Source organism: Caenorhabditis briggsae (assembly GCF_000004555.2).
Source record: "Caenorhabditis briggsae complete genome, chrV, whole genome shotgun sequence".
Lineage (NCBI taxonomy): Eukaryota > Metazoa > Nematoda > Chromadorea > Rhabditida > Rhabditidae > Caenorhabditis > Caenorhabditis briggsae.
In genome coordinates, this window is record NC_013488.2 from 8,240,021 (window position 1) to 8,253,708 (window position 13,688).

Below are 13,688 nucleotides of genomic sequence, written 5' to 3' on the forward strand. Positions count from 1 at the left end.
CCAAAGTTCGAAAAGACAAGAGTCGACAGAATCTTTGGTCTCTTGCGGGTTTATTATGTTCGCCGAAAGCAATTCTAATAGAAAAAATCTCGTTTAAACTTACATAAAAACCCTGAAAGACATGTCAGCAATTTGGAACGAAATAAAAATTGGACAAAAACCAGAAAAGAAAATTCCGGACTATACCATACTAGCAATAAAAATCTGAAAATAGTATCCAACAAAAAACCATCCATCATTTTATAAAGGATACCTCCCGGTGCTATGGAATGTAGCAGAGTCACGAGCCAGCGTGACCCAATTGACATGGGGTGTTTTTCCCCTCTAGCTGTTTTTTATTCGTCCACCAGTCTGGAATTTTCGAAAGTCACTTTCATTTTTAAAATTATCCAGTTTAAAAATAGCTCATGAGAGCTTTCCCAATCACGTGATACTCAAATGACCCCAATCTCCTCATTTTTTCTCCGTTTTCCAACGAATTCCGGGGGCTTCTACTCTGCTTCAAGATTAATGATTTTTGTGTAAAAAAGAGCCAGAAAAATGGGAGGAAAAATGGGAGAAAAAATTGGGGTTGATGCGAAAAGAGTCGAGTTTGAGGTCGCCAAGACGTGATTTCTGCAAAATGATCAATTGCGAAAAAAAGAGAGAGGAGTTGACCAGAGAACCGGCGGCGTATTTGTTTGGACGTTTTTGTTTCAACCTTGAAAAATTGAAGAGAGGTTCTATGAGAATCGAATTGTTGTATGAGGATTATAAAGGAATTTGATTGTCTCTGTTTAACTTGTGAATAATGATAAAATGTAACAAGAGCAGAAGTTTAGTGATTCTTGGTCAAGGTGACAGCTTCAGACGAATTCTGTACAAGAAAGTCTGTAATTGTAGTATCACATATCGCTTCGGTATCATAAAACTCTCAATTGAGATACTGTCAGTGTTCGAAATCAGAACCCGAGGGGTTTTGTTTATGAAAACATTGTGGATAGTTCATATTGATGTTGTCAAGTGTCCACATGAAGATTTCATGTTCCAATCTGGAGTTCCTGGTCAGTGATAGATGGTGTGTCTGGAGAATAATAATTTTAAAGATAATACACTTTCTCTTACATACATAGTACTTGACAGAAACATATGATTGATAACATAATTCTAATTCATAACAACACAACGCAAAAATAAAGTAGAAGTGCAATAATGTACATATTTACAGTTCCTCAAAGTAGGAGGGCTTTGAAAAAGGTTATAATTTTGACCATTGGCTTCTTCGCTTAAAATGAAGACCTTTATAGATTTTTTTGTTGAACAAAACGTCCACAGGGTTGCAAATGGCTTGATTAGAAATCGCGACTCATACAATTTTTAGGCCAGACGAAATTTAATCATTTCAAAGTGGAATTGGCGCGATTTCTGACTAAACCCTCTGGAATCCTGTGAACAACTACTTCCAGTATTCTATATATAATTTTGACTCACATATAACTTTTTGACCTCTAAATTCGGAATTTCTTGATAACGTTTTTCAGATCAAACCACTAACCAATATGTATTTTTATTAACGAAACGTGGTAATGGAACGGTCCCTCCCCCGTTTTCAAGGTTTTTCGTTGAAAACTGCATGTTCTTCAACCAATTCCTTCCGATTGGTCTTTGTCTATCTTGATCAATCCAATCAATCAAACCAATCCACCTTGATCATTTTCCTAATTGAAATCTTGTCTTTTTTCCTTGAAACATGCTTTTTTTGAGGAGTGTGTGTGCAAACGAAGGGTCACATGGATTGGAACAGTATGAGTCAAAAAAAAGAGAAACATGTGATAGTTGTTGACCACGTGGGGGTTGAATAAACTGGGAAGAACAGATGGAGATAACTCTTTATGACAGGCTGGGGGATAATTGTTTTTCAAAAATAGAACTGGGTGTGGGGAAAAGACTAAAGGTGTGTGAAAACAGAAAAACACAAAAGGGAATGAAAAGTGTAAACGTTTTGTAGATATTCTAAAACAAATAAGGAAAAAAGCAAAAAAAATCAAAAGAAATTTTCAAAAACATTGAATAAATAACATTTTGGTTTACAAGCTGTTTCCTGTTAAACTATTGTTTTGTTTTTTAACTACGAGCCAATTTATCTTAATTCGTGTCAAAGATATAAAAAAGTTGTCAACTAATAAATTGTCCATCACAATATGAAAAATATCTTACGAGTTGAGAAAATTCCTGGGTCTAAAAACCAAACACAGGGTAACGGCTGCGCATGGTATATGCGTTGGCGCGGCGCCTCATATGGACGACATAGGTACATCGTTTGCGCGCTTCCATAATTCTTCTACAATTTCAGGTCGTATTGGAGATGGGAATCTCTTATATGGATTATTTTATCTAGCTATAGTTGTAATAAGATGTTATTTTGTTCAGTTTTTCCAATATCGTTCATTTTCCCTTTCAGATTTTACAGAGTGACCATTTTTCCAGTTTTCACAGAATGCTCTCACACAAGACAAATTATGACCAAAAGTTTAAAATATCTCGATGATATAACATAATAATTTTTCCCTTCAAAATTTCGATAGAAAACTTGAAAAAAATTCAACAAGGTTCTTGAAATTGACATTAATTCGCAAAACATTGTTTTCGAAATAATTCGTGTTTCTGGGATCTTTTCCTACTTTTACTCCGTAATAATCGGAAAACTTACCAACCAACCTTTATTCCACCTGAAAAATATATCATCCCGCTTATTCCGAAGTAAATTAGAAAACTCCTAATTTCAAGAAAAACCGGATTTTGTAACAAATTTTACCAATTTCTTTACTAAAATTAAGTTGTATTTTAGTTAGCCATAATTTTTACATGGGAAAACAGTGAGAAGTTCTTTGAAAACAGGAAACATGATCAATATGATCGAAAAATTGATCAATATCGGCGGTGAAAAAATTTGCTAAACAACGCGCACTAGTAATAGCGGAGTGTCGTTGGTAGGCTGCTGTTTTCATGGGAAAAGCGTGCATGCTATATGGATGCTATATGGCTGCGCCCACCGGCGATCAGTCGTGCCCAGCGCCGACGCATATAGTGCGCACGCGCTACCCACGGAATTATTATGGGTGCACATATTTAGCATCCTATATGCGCGTCTAGACATATACCATGCGCAGCCGTTACCCTGTGAAGGGTCCTGGGCAGGCCTGTGCGGCAACAAAATTTTTTCGGCAATTCGGCAACTCGGCAATTGCCGAAAAAAAATTTCGGCAACTTCGGCAACTTTCGGCAATTTTCGGCAACAAAAGTTTTGCGTCTTTTTTTAGTAAAAAGGATACGTAACTCACCTGAAAATGCACCTATCAGGCTCAGAACTACAGAAAATGTGTTTCATAAGTTCCTTAAAAAAGTAATTACAAAAATTGGCAACTCAGGGCCACATTTTTTATGCAAACTATTTCTCTTTAGCAATAGAGGGTATTCCAATGGTTGAAAATATTTGTTCCGATTGTGAGTTTTGAAAATAGTGCGCTCAACTTGTTAGGCAACTCACGACACACGTTCCCTAGACATTTGAGACAGATTGGATAATTTTTTGATGAGTTGTGACTCATGATATCTATTTTTCTTCTATGCTCACAAATTTGAAGCCCATTTTTAGATCCGATGCAAGTATTTTTGATGATTATTGGGACACATTTCCTCTAAAATTCACTCTGAGGGATGATGGTATTCAAAATTTGATTTTTCGAACTTCGAAATAATTTTTTTGACTAATAAAATTGTGAAAATCTCTAAATTCAAAAAAATTTCAGTTGCCGAAATTTCCGAAAATTTTTTGCCGAAATCGGCAACGGCAATTCGGCAACTTTTTCTTCGTTGCCGATTTCGGCAACGGCAAATCAGCAACAAAAATTCGGCAATTTCGGCAATCGGCAATTTGTTGCCGCACAGGCCTGGGTCCTGGGTCCTGGGTCCTGGGTCCTGGGTCCTGGGTCCTGGGTCCTGGGTCCTGGGTCCTGGGTCCTGGGTCCTGGGTCCTGGGTCCTGGATTTTTTGCATCTACTGTTTTCAGTTAGGTGCGTTCTTTAACTGGAACAGAAAACGATCATCGATTTCTATCAGTTTCCAAGCTAGAAATCGTTGCTTTCCACAAAACCTGACCAAAGAACCACACATTACACAAAATTTAACCCATCAACAAAGAGACAACCAACAAAAAATGCAATATAACGAACCCACCAACGCGATTAAATTGGTGCGTACTCTGAGTTGTTCTATGAGTGCTGATCGTTCTTTAAGTCCGTCCGATTAACTGCGCAGAGCCATCGATCAAAAGGAAGCTTCGTTTCTCGAATGCATGTGCACAATTCATGAATTCCATGACTCTCTTTTTTGTTTATCTATTTCGCTGGTCACTATTAAACTTGTTCTTCCTTTCTCTTGAGCCCTCTCGGGAGGTATTTGCTCAAGAACACATGTGTTTCTTGAAGCTTCTGGTTAAAAGGGGTGGCTGATATGATGGAAACTATTGAGTAAAAAGTAATATTGAGAAAGTGTAATAGTAATTTTGGAAGACTGAAGAGTTAGACGTACGTTGCAGAGATCGGAGTAAAGGGGAAAATTACAATAAGAACCAAAAAGATGTATTTTTGAACTAACACTTAAGAAATCTTACGTTGAGAAATGCCATTTATCTAATACATATGAATTGACCTACTAAGACGTCAGATACAAAGTTTTCCCTCTTTTCAAACTTCATTTCCGCTTGAAGATCTGTCTCAATGAACACCAAACGCCATTGAGAACATTATGGTTATGACATGTGCTTGCTAGCTTTCAGACGGATATTCTGTTTCGTTGGATCCTATATTCCCATTGCAACTCCTCCCATAGGTTCGAGACTCTTTAGAATGCTGGAAACATTTTGCAAAATCCTTTCGTTCTCCTATTCTGAGGATCTCGAACGTACGGCCAAAAACTGTTGTCAAGTGGTTTCAATTTCAGAGTATTCGTGCTTCTGAATGTGTCATGAAATGTTTCATTTTAGTTGTTCTTTTTCTACAAGTATTCTGTACTAAAAACCTAGTTGAGTCCTGTATGGCAACGTCCATCTCTGCAAATGTGATTGTGGACAGCGCTACATACAGTACTACAACTAGCAGTACATCCTCGACAACCACTACTACTACGGATTCTACAACTAGCACAACTTCTACTACAACATCTACAACAACAACGACTCCATAGCTTCCAGCTACTCATATACTCAAGTATCTGAATCTAGTGAGACAATATCCACTATGACTGTCAGCTGCTCTGCTATAACTGGCTATAATGTTTACATGCAGTTTAATGGAGGAGAAGGAGGCCCGCTTGATAATCAGGACCTTCCACATGAGATTGATATTACTGTCACTTGCGACAGTGCTGATCAAGTTTGGAATTATGTGGTTACATTGAATGGTATCACTTACACAAGACCAATCACCTCAGTGACGTGTCAGCAGGTATCAAATGAGGGATGATACTTTTCATAAATGATTTGAACTGGGTTATTTTGATATCTCGTTTAATATTTTGTGAATTTGATAAATGATGAACCTTTGTCGTGTTAAAAATATAAATTCGATATTTAGCTGTTTTCTGAAAATAGTGTCAAAACTAATGTGAATTCGACTCCTACCATTCCACGAATCCTCGATCTCTTGATTTGCTTGATTCACAAAAACCATATTTTTACAAGTTGTTGTGACTGAAATGTATTTGTCTACATAAGTCCATACCCCGTGAATACCCCTGCACAATCTTCTTATATGTTCATATACTACTGTGTCGTCATATTCCAACATTTTAACATCCTAGAAATCGATCCACTTTCAGCCAAAACGTTTTCAGTGAGCATCGAAACAAAACATTGAAAGTGAGAGATGAGAAGCGCAGGGAGATTTTTTATTTTTGCAAAATGAAGAGCAATCTCATTATTTAAACCATGTGTCTTAATTAGCATATCATTGAATCCGGAAAAAGCCATTATAAGGGGTGGAGAGCCAGTGCGAAATCAGTTCAACAATGGTTTCGACCATATTCATTCTTTTTGTTCTTTTAGCGCAAGTCGACGCTGCTTGTGGACCGGCACCCACAGCACCTGTTAGTTTATCCTCGTTCTTGCAAATTAAGACAAAGCCATTTTCAGCCGACGTCTTCGACTTCGTTGGAGTTCACCACCACCCTTCCTCCAACCACAGCCGCGGAACATTCTACTACCACCATAGCTCCTTCCACCACCATGACGGAAATAGTTCTGAACACCTGTTCTCCCAAGCTAATTAATTACGTACCTGGAGACAACAATGATCCTCAAGGAAACGTGGATGTTACATACGGAGGGTGAGTGTTAAAAAAAAAAGGTAAACATCGAAAGAGTTGCGATAATGAGACTATTCCTGGTTTTAAGTAATCTATAAGTAAAAGAGTTAAACTTGATAGAGTTGCTGAAAGACGGCATTATTCTCGATAAATCCTACTATGGGTCTTTTAGACTTTGTTGATGTTGCAGCTGTTGTTGGTGTCGCCAACTTTAAGTATTACCTACCAACCATCATTTCGTTAAAATAATAATCTTCACAATCAGTTTAACTTTTACTCAAATCGTTGGTACTCTCGACGATTTTCAGATTCACATCAACTCGAATTCCGGATACCCTTGATTCAATTTCCACGTTAAGAATTTCATGCTCGGGAGATGATGGATATATAGTGAACATGGAATTTAATGAGAATGGACAAGCCAAAGAAAACTTAGATGAAGTCCAAAGAATATCTATCAACGTCACATGTGACAGTCGTGAAATGAATTGGATTTATACTGCAGATACACCAACTGGAGGAGTATTTACACACACAATTACATCTGTAGAATGTCTTCAGGTTCCACGCTAAATACGGCTGTGATTTGGAATTCCCGACTCAGTCGTTGCTGATAAGCAGTGAATGTTATTTTCTCATAAAATTTTATATTTGATCTTTGTTGTTCTCGGTTATTTTAAAGGCAAATAATTTGGAGGGTACAAGAACTTTGGGGTCATTGGGGTACAAACTAATTTAAGGGTACAAAATACCTGAAAAATTAAAATTTTGCATCGTCGAATTGTGAGTTTTGTACCCCTAAATCGCTTCGTAGCCCCGTTGTACCCTGAATTGTTGCACCCTCCGAATTATGTGCCTATTTTAAAGCTCCAAGTGTTTCCAGGAAAATGACATAAACAAATACGGGAGAAACCAATATGTTAGGGAGAAACTTTAAGAAGTCTGACATGGAATGATGAAAGTTTCATTTGTAGCCTCAGGAAGGTTTTAAGACTTGTTTTGAGAAATGTTTTTTCCAAATTCGTTTGAAATACTTTAATTTCAAACAACGGAAAGAAGAGGGAAAACAAGGTTCACTAATCGATACACACTGCATCAGACTTCGAGTCACCAAGAGATTGTGTCGACTGCTGCTGATATAGTTTCAACTGCCTCGGCTGTCGGCGCCAATACTTGGCCAGATCTCCCACACGTCTAGCACAAGTCTCCGAGCACATTATTCTATGTATTAGCTAAGACTTGTGGGAGGCTTGTGCAAGACTTGTGGAAGACTTGTCCTAGACTTGTGTGTGGCTTTGTGTGTTTTCATTGAAACCTGTTGTTCTGTTGTGATTGTATTTGGAATTAGATATACTACAACATTTTATTAGAACACTACACAAAACGAATAATGAGAAAAAAAATTAATTAAAATCACAAAAAATTTCCACCTTTTCGTTTCCTTTTCTTTGAAATCCGTTGAAATTCATCGACAATGACAGTGTAATCGCATCAAGCCGAGTCATCTCATTTCCTCAATTTTTGCTTTGTATTTTGAAGTATCCTTTAGACGAGAACATTACAATCCAATTTCTTGCATCTGAAATACAAACGATAATTTGAAAAATTCTCAGTCTTTGAACTAATACCATCACTTGCTTTTCGAAAAATTTTCACAGTTGTGGTTTCGACATTACTGACTTTCGGATAACAAGCATCTACATAATGTGCAGTGCAAATAAATTCTTCTTTACATAGTTCGAGTTGTCTTCAAATCCTAAAAAACGTTACTTCTGTGAGTTCCAAACATTGTTTTTTACTGAAATCGTGTTCATTTTCCACTGCGACACTCTGCGCATGCACGATTTTGACGAAACTCTGAATCGTTTTCATAGCATTTTGAAATCCCTTGAAAAATGTGTGAAACCTTCAAAAAGAGATCCTTTGTCGACTGAAACATCAGCTTTGATGTAGAATTTTTTGGTGGAATTTTGCAGAAAATTAACTTTTTTCATCCTCCAAGTTGAATGTTCTGTCATGTTGAAAGTTATACGATTCGAAGCTTCAAAATTTTATATACCAAAAAATTAAAATACCTTCATAAAAATTCGAACCTTTATGAAAATAGTAGAAAAATAGGTAAAACCAGAAAACAAATTGAAAATTAAATGATGAGTCCGAAGGTGAAAAATCAATAATCAGAATTTGGTCAAGACTTGTAGCCTTCCGACTATGGGCCAAGACTTGTGGAAGCCATCACAACGGCTCATGGTGGCGCATAATTTGGCCAAGACTTGTGGGAGGCTTGGCCAACACTTGTAAAATCATGAAATTTGGCCAAGTATTGGCACCCGCAACCGAGATGGTTCGCATACGGTATAGGATGCCAGCATTCTACGGGTCTAATTGTGAAGGACTTTGGAAGTACAAAAGTTTTCTGAAACAGTCTGAAATTCATAGAATCAAGTATTTGAGAAGTTTCCGTCCATACTACATACTTTCACATTGACAGGGAGAGGCAGTTTTTTCTCGCAAGTGTCAAGACTTTCCCTGGATAAAAAACTTTGATAGCGTTGAGAGGATCGTAGCGAAGGAAGAAAGTTGAACAATTCTGAGAATATTAGATGTTGCGGATCGGTTTCAAGATTATGCTTCGTTCAAACTTAACTTCTTAATACAGACTCATATAGCTGTCTTAATGCAGACTCCTATAGTGGTATGTTGTCTTGAACCTCCTAGCTAATAGAGAATCTATAGGACAGAGAATAGAAAATTTCAAAGTTATGCTCTAAGTTGGTAAAACTTCAAGAAACTCTGCAAAAGTTTTCAGACCTATAACATTTATGTGTTGCAGAGATGTAAGGAAGGGCAACTTTTGAACTAGGAAATCGGAAGTGAAAAAAAAGCCCGGAATTAGGAAGTAGGAAGTCGGAAGTCGGAGTAAACTTTAAAAAATTTAACTTTTTAATAACCTTCTGTTCATTCGGAGCATAATTTATGGTATTGGCAGCAACCACAGAAAAAGGGGCGGAGCCTAAATATTTTTCCCCCCAGGGTCGTTTCGGCTGTTTGATTGGCTGTAACTTTGGCTTGAAAAGAAGGATTAATATGAAAATATATTTCCTTATGTAATCGACTACGTAGATTTCGAATATGTAATTGTTTTTACTGAAAAATTCACCTGAAAAAAGAAAAAGGCATAAAACAAAAGCTGGCGGCAGAAAAATGCCTGGGAAAGTGTAATGAAAGTCGATAACGCACAATTTTTTTGTTATTTCCAGTAACTGAAGACTTTTTCTGAAAGGAAATAATAACGAAAATTTCAGAAAAGTTGCCCGAAAATAGTACATTACAGCCAAACTGGCTGTAAATATTGTGAAGAAATTTTAGTGACAACCTATGAAATTTATGGTTTTTATAGGTAATACTACTCTCGAACATTACATAGACAAATTTTGAACAAAATTGAATTATCAGAAAGTATTTTATTTCCATTCGAAAGATGGCGTACTCATAGAAAATTTCAGTGTTTCGCAATTTTACCATTAATAGAGATTGATAACGCATGATTTCTTTATATATTCGGATTCTACAAAAATTTCACATAAAGTGATATTTGTAACAAATCCCAAAAAGTTGCCCGAAAAAAATGCGATGCACATAATGCGTTTGGTGTACTGGTTAAGCCAGTGGTGTGCTAAGCGAAGATATGCGGGTTCGATTCCGCTTTTGAAAAACTTTTTTGAAGGTATTTTTTAAACCATACATTGGAATCGCAACATTTTTTTCAAACAGTAAGCACTTTTTCGCTGACTTCGTAGTCCATTTTTGTGAATTATGAATGCGTTACACTAAGTTTTAATTTTTCTTTTCTTTAATTTTTTCCATTTCGCCTGTGATTTTGTAAAATTCATCTCTCCCGCGCGGCAGCCTTGCGCTGTCGTCGCCCCGCCCACTTTTTCGCGTGCGCGCAATGCTGTGGGCGAAAATGGAGGAAAAGGAGGAGCACAAAATGAGCTGTAACTCGGGAACAGATGAATATTTTTGGAAGAAAATAAAAAGATTTTAGGGAAAAACAGTTTGAAAAAAATGTTGTGGCCCCTACTCAGGTAAACGATTTGGAATTAGATCTGAGTTCATTCGGAATTAGATCGAATAACTCGAAATTCGGAATTAGATCTGAGTTCATTCGGAATTAGATTTGGACTAGATCTAATACCGAAGTTGCCACGAGAAATACGCCATCAATGACTCGCTGCCGCGGATGAATTGTTGTGTTTTTTTTGTTGTCCTAAATTTTTTTCGTCAGGAAAATGGGTTTTTCTCTCAACTTTTGCCTTTTTTTAGCTCAATTATTTAAACTATATTTTCTGGAACATATTTTATATTATTTTAAATTATATTATTTTAATTATATTATTTTATTATATTATTTTATATTATTTTAATTTTTATATTATTATCATATTTTTAATGTGTTGTGCACGTTTTTGCAAAATTTTAGGTGAATTTTTTTAGGGACAGCTGAATATTCAAAGTTCAATTTATATATACGACTTCTATAGAAGACAGTAATTCTATGAATCGACAAAATTACGACGATTTTGAAGATTTTAAATTCGGAGAAAACTCTGCAGGTAAGATAATTTTTGCCTTTTTCAGCCTAAAAGATTACGGAAACTATGAAAAACAAGAGAATTTTCAAAATTGAAAATATGGACGAGCGGAAGAATTCGAATTGAGATTTTTTTTCATAAATTTTGTCACTTTTTCTTATCTCATAGTTCCCATTTTTCTCGCTGATCTCATCGTTTTCTTTTTTGCTGATCCCATTCATTCAGTTGTATCACACCCCTTATTTTCGTTCCGATTTCCTATTTCTAAATTTTAATCAATGTTTTTCTTTTTCTCATACTTGTTCTGTTTTCTTTTTTAATAAATTTTATCATAAATAAAGTGAATGGCGTTGAAAAGAAAACAAAATTTGAAGAGCGCACGCTACGATGCTCCGAAATCCCGCCGGCCTGTTCGGAATTAGATCTAATTCGTTCGTAGTTCATTCGGTGTTCGTTCGGAATTAGATCAGCTAAATTCTGTATTAGATCATGCCACTTCTAATTACGAACGAACGACTCAGGTAGTTCGGAAAACCTTTCTGAGCCATAAACAAGCCACGATTAAACTAAAAAAGGTGCCCGATTAGCCACGGCTGAAAAAGTTTATAAAGGGCTTAGAATAGTTTCGTTGTTGCTTAGAAAAGTTTATCCATTGCTCGAAAAAGTTAGAGAAGGGCTTAGATAAGTTTTTTTTGATACTTAAAAAGGTTTATTCGTTGCTTAAAAAAGTTGTTTCACTGCTAAAAAGGTTTTATCGTTTCTACTAAAGGTTTAAACTATTGATTCTTTAGAAGACGGATTTTCAGAAAATACATTCATTAGAGAAAAAGAATTTAACAAAAAAAAACAAGAAAATTTAAACTGCAGTGGAATCTCGATCTCGAAACATCTTTGAACCTCACATCGTAGCGCATCCCCGTTGTTATCAGCCCGATATCATATCCTCCTGGAAATATTTAAAATTTTTAGAAATAGATATTAAGAGCTAAAACTCACTGTTATGGAAGGCGTTCTCTCCTGATTCATACGTAGTTTCGATAGTGTCTTTGGAACGGGTTCATGTGATCGCGATCATGATCTAGTCTTCCTCATATTGGTGTAACACGATTTTCCAAATTGTCGCTTCGGAAGTTTGAAGTTTCTCCTTGTCTGAAATTATGATTGATAAAGACATTTTTTACTAAAACTGATGAACCGTAGGATAAATTACTCCGTTCTGACGGCAGGTTTGAATTTCCATTCAATGATTCATCATGACGTTTTTCCGATGATAGTTCTTGAGCAATAGATTATGATTCCAGGAGATTGTGATTTGGATCTTCTCTCAAATAAGCATTTTACGACTTTCAAACATATGGAAACGAACAAAAAATTGAAAGATAATGAAAATAAAATAAAACTAGGTAAAATAATTTTTAAAAACAGAATAAATTTTTCGAAAAGCCAAAAAAGTTTTAATAAGGCTGACAAAGGTTTGAAAAGTTTAAATATGACTGAAAAAGGTTTAACTGTGGCTTTAAAAAGTTTCAGTTTCGAGCGCAGCTGGATAAAGTTTACAAGTTGCTTAGAAAAGTTTGAAAAATTTGATTGTGGCTTGAAAAAGTTTAATCGTGGACTTTTTGCTTGAAAAGGTTTCAGAATTGCTCAAATGTAGCTCAGAAAGGTTTTCCGATTTACCTGAGGATCTAATTCCGAATGAAGTCAGATCTAATTCAGAATTGTTTACCTGAGTAGGTATTGGCGCTAATTTCGAAGATTGTCTGATTTTTCTGGTCCAAAACGAACAAACTTCGCAACATTTTTTGCAAAAGTTCCCTGGAGGAATTTGAGAGTCGGAAGCCGGAAGTAAAACTGATTTTCCGGAAATTGGAAGTCAGAATTCCTAACATATCATATGTGTTGTCCTAACATATCATATTCCTAACATATCATATGCTGAAAAAGTTTTTTTGCCCTCCCACATGTACCGCAAAATCTCATGTACCGTTTTAACTGGTGCACCATAAGAACTCGATGGGCCCATTTTCGCTGTACCAGTGGATACTGGAACAATCAGAACAACTTATCAGTTTTCTCTAGTTCTGCAGATACCAAAAAATCAACAAAAACTTAGTAGGTGAGAGATGAGAGGCGCAGTTAGATTTTTTTATTTTTGCAAAATATAGAGGAATCTCATTATTTCAATCATGTGTCTTAATTAACATATTTTTGAATCTGGAAAAAGCCAATATAAGGGGTGGAGAGCCAGTGCGAAATCAGTTCAACAATGGTTTCGACCATATTCATTCTCTTTGTTCTTTTGGCGCAAGTCGACGCTGCTTGTGGGCCGGCACCCATACCAACAGTTAGTTTCTGTTCACGCTTGAAAATTAAGACTGCCATTTTAGCCGACAAACACAACTATGGAACCTTCAACCACCACTACAGAACCGTCCACCACTACCACTGAACTTTCCACTACCACAACAGACCCTCCAACTACAACTACAGAACCTTCTACCACAACTACGGAACCTTCAACCACTACAACTGAACCTTCCACCACAACTACGGAACCTTCCACTATCACTACAGAACCTTCTACCACAACTACGGAACCTTCAACCACTACTACTGAACATTCAACCACTACTACGGAACCTTCCACTACCACTACAGCACCTTCAACCACAACTACGGAACCTTCTACTACAACTACGGAACCTTCCACTACCACTACAGCACCTTCAACCACAACTACAGGACCTTCTA

General features: G+C 36.5%; 1 protein-coding gene across 1 annotated transcript in view; it reads left to right on the plus strand.

The window, feature by feature from the left end:
• Positions 1–5,276: 5,276 nt before the first annotated feature.
• Positions 5,277–13,688, plus strand: part of CBG08532 — a gene marked incomplete at both ends in the record, with an annotated part of 46,699 nt that continues 38,287 nt past the window's right edge. Inside the window, 2 exon segments of the mRNA XM_002636206.1 lie at positions 5,277–5,477; positions 5,480–5,483. Of these exon segments, the coding sequence (XP_002636252.1) occupies positions 5,277–5,477; positions 5,480–5,483 (205 nt within the window).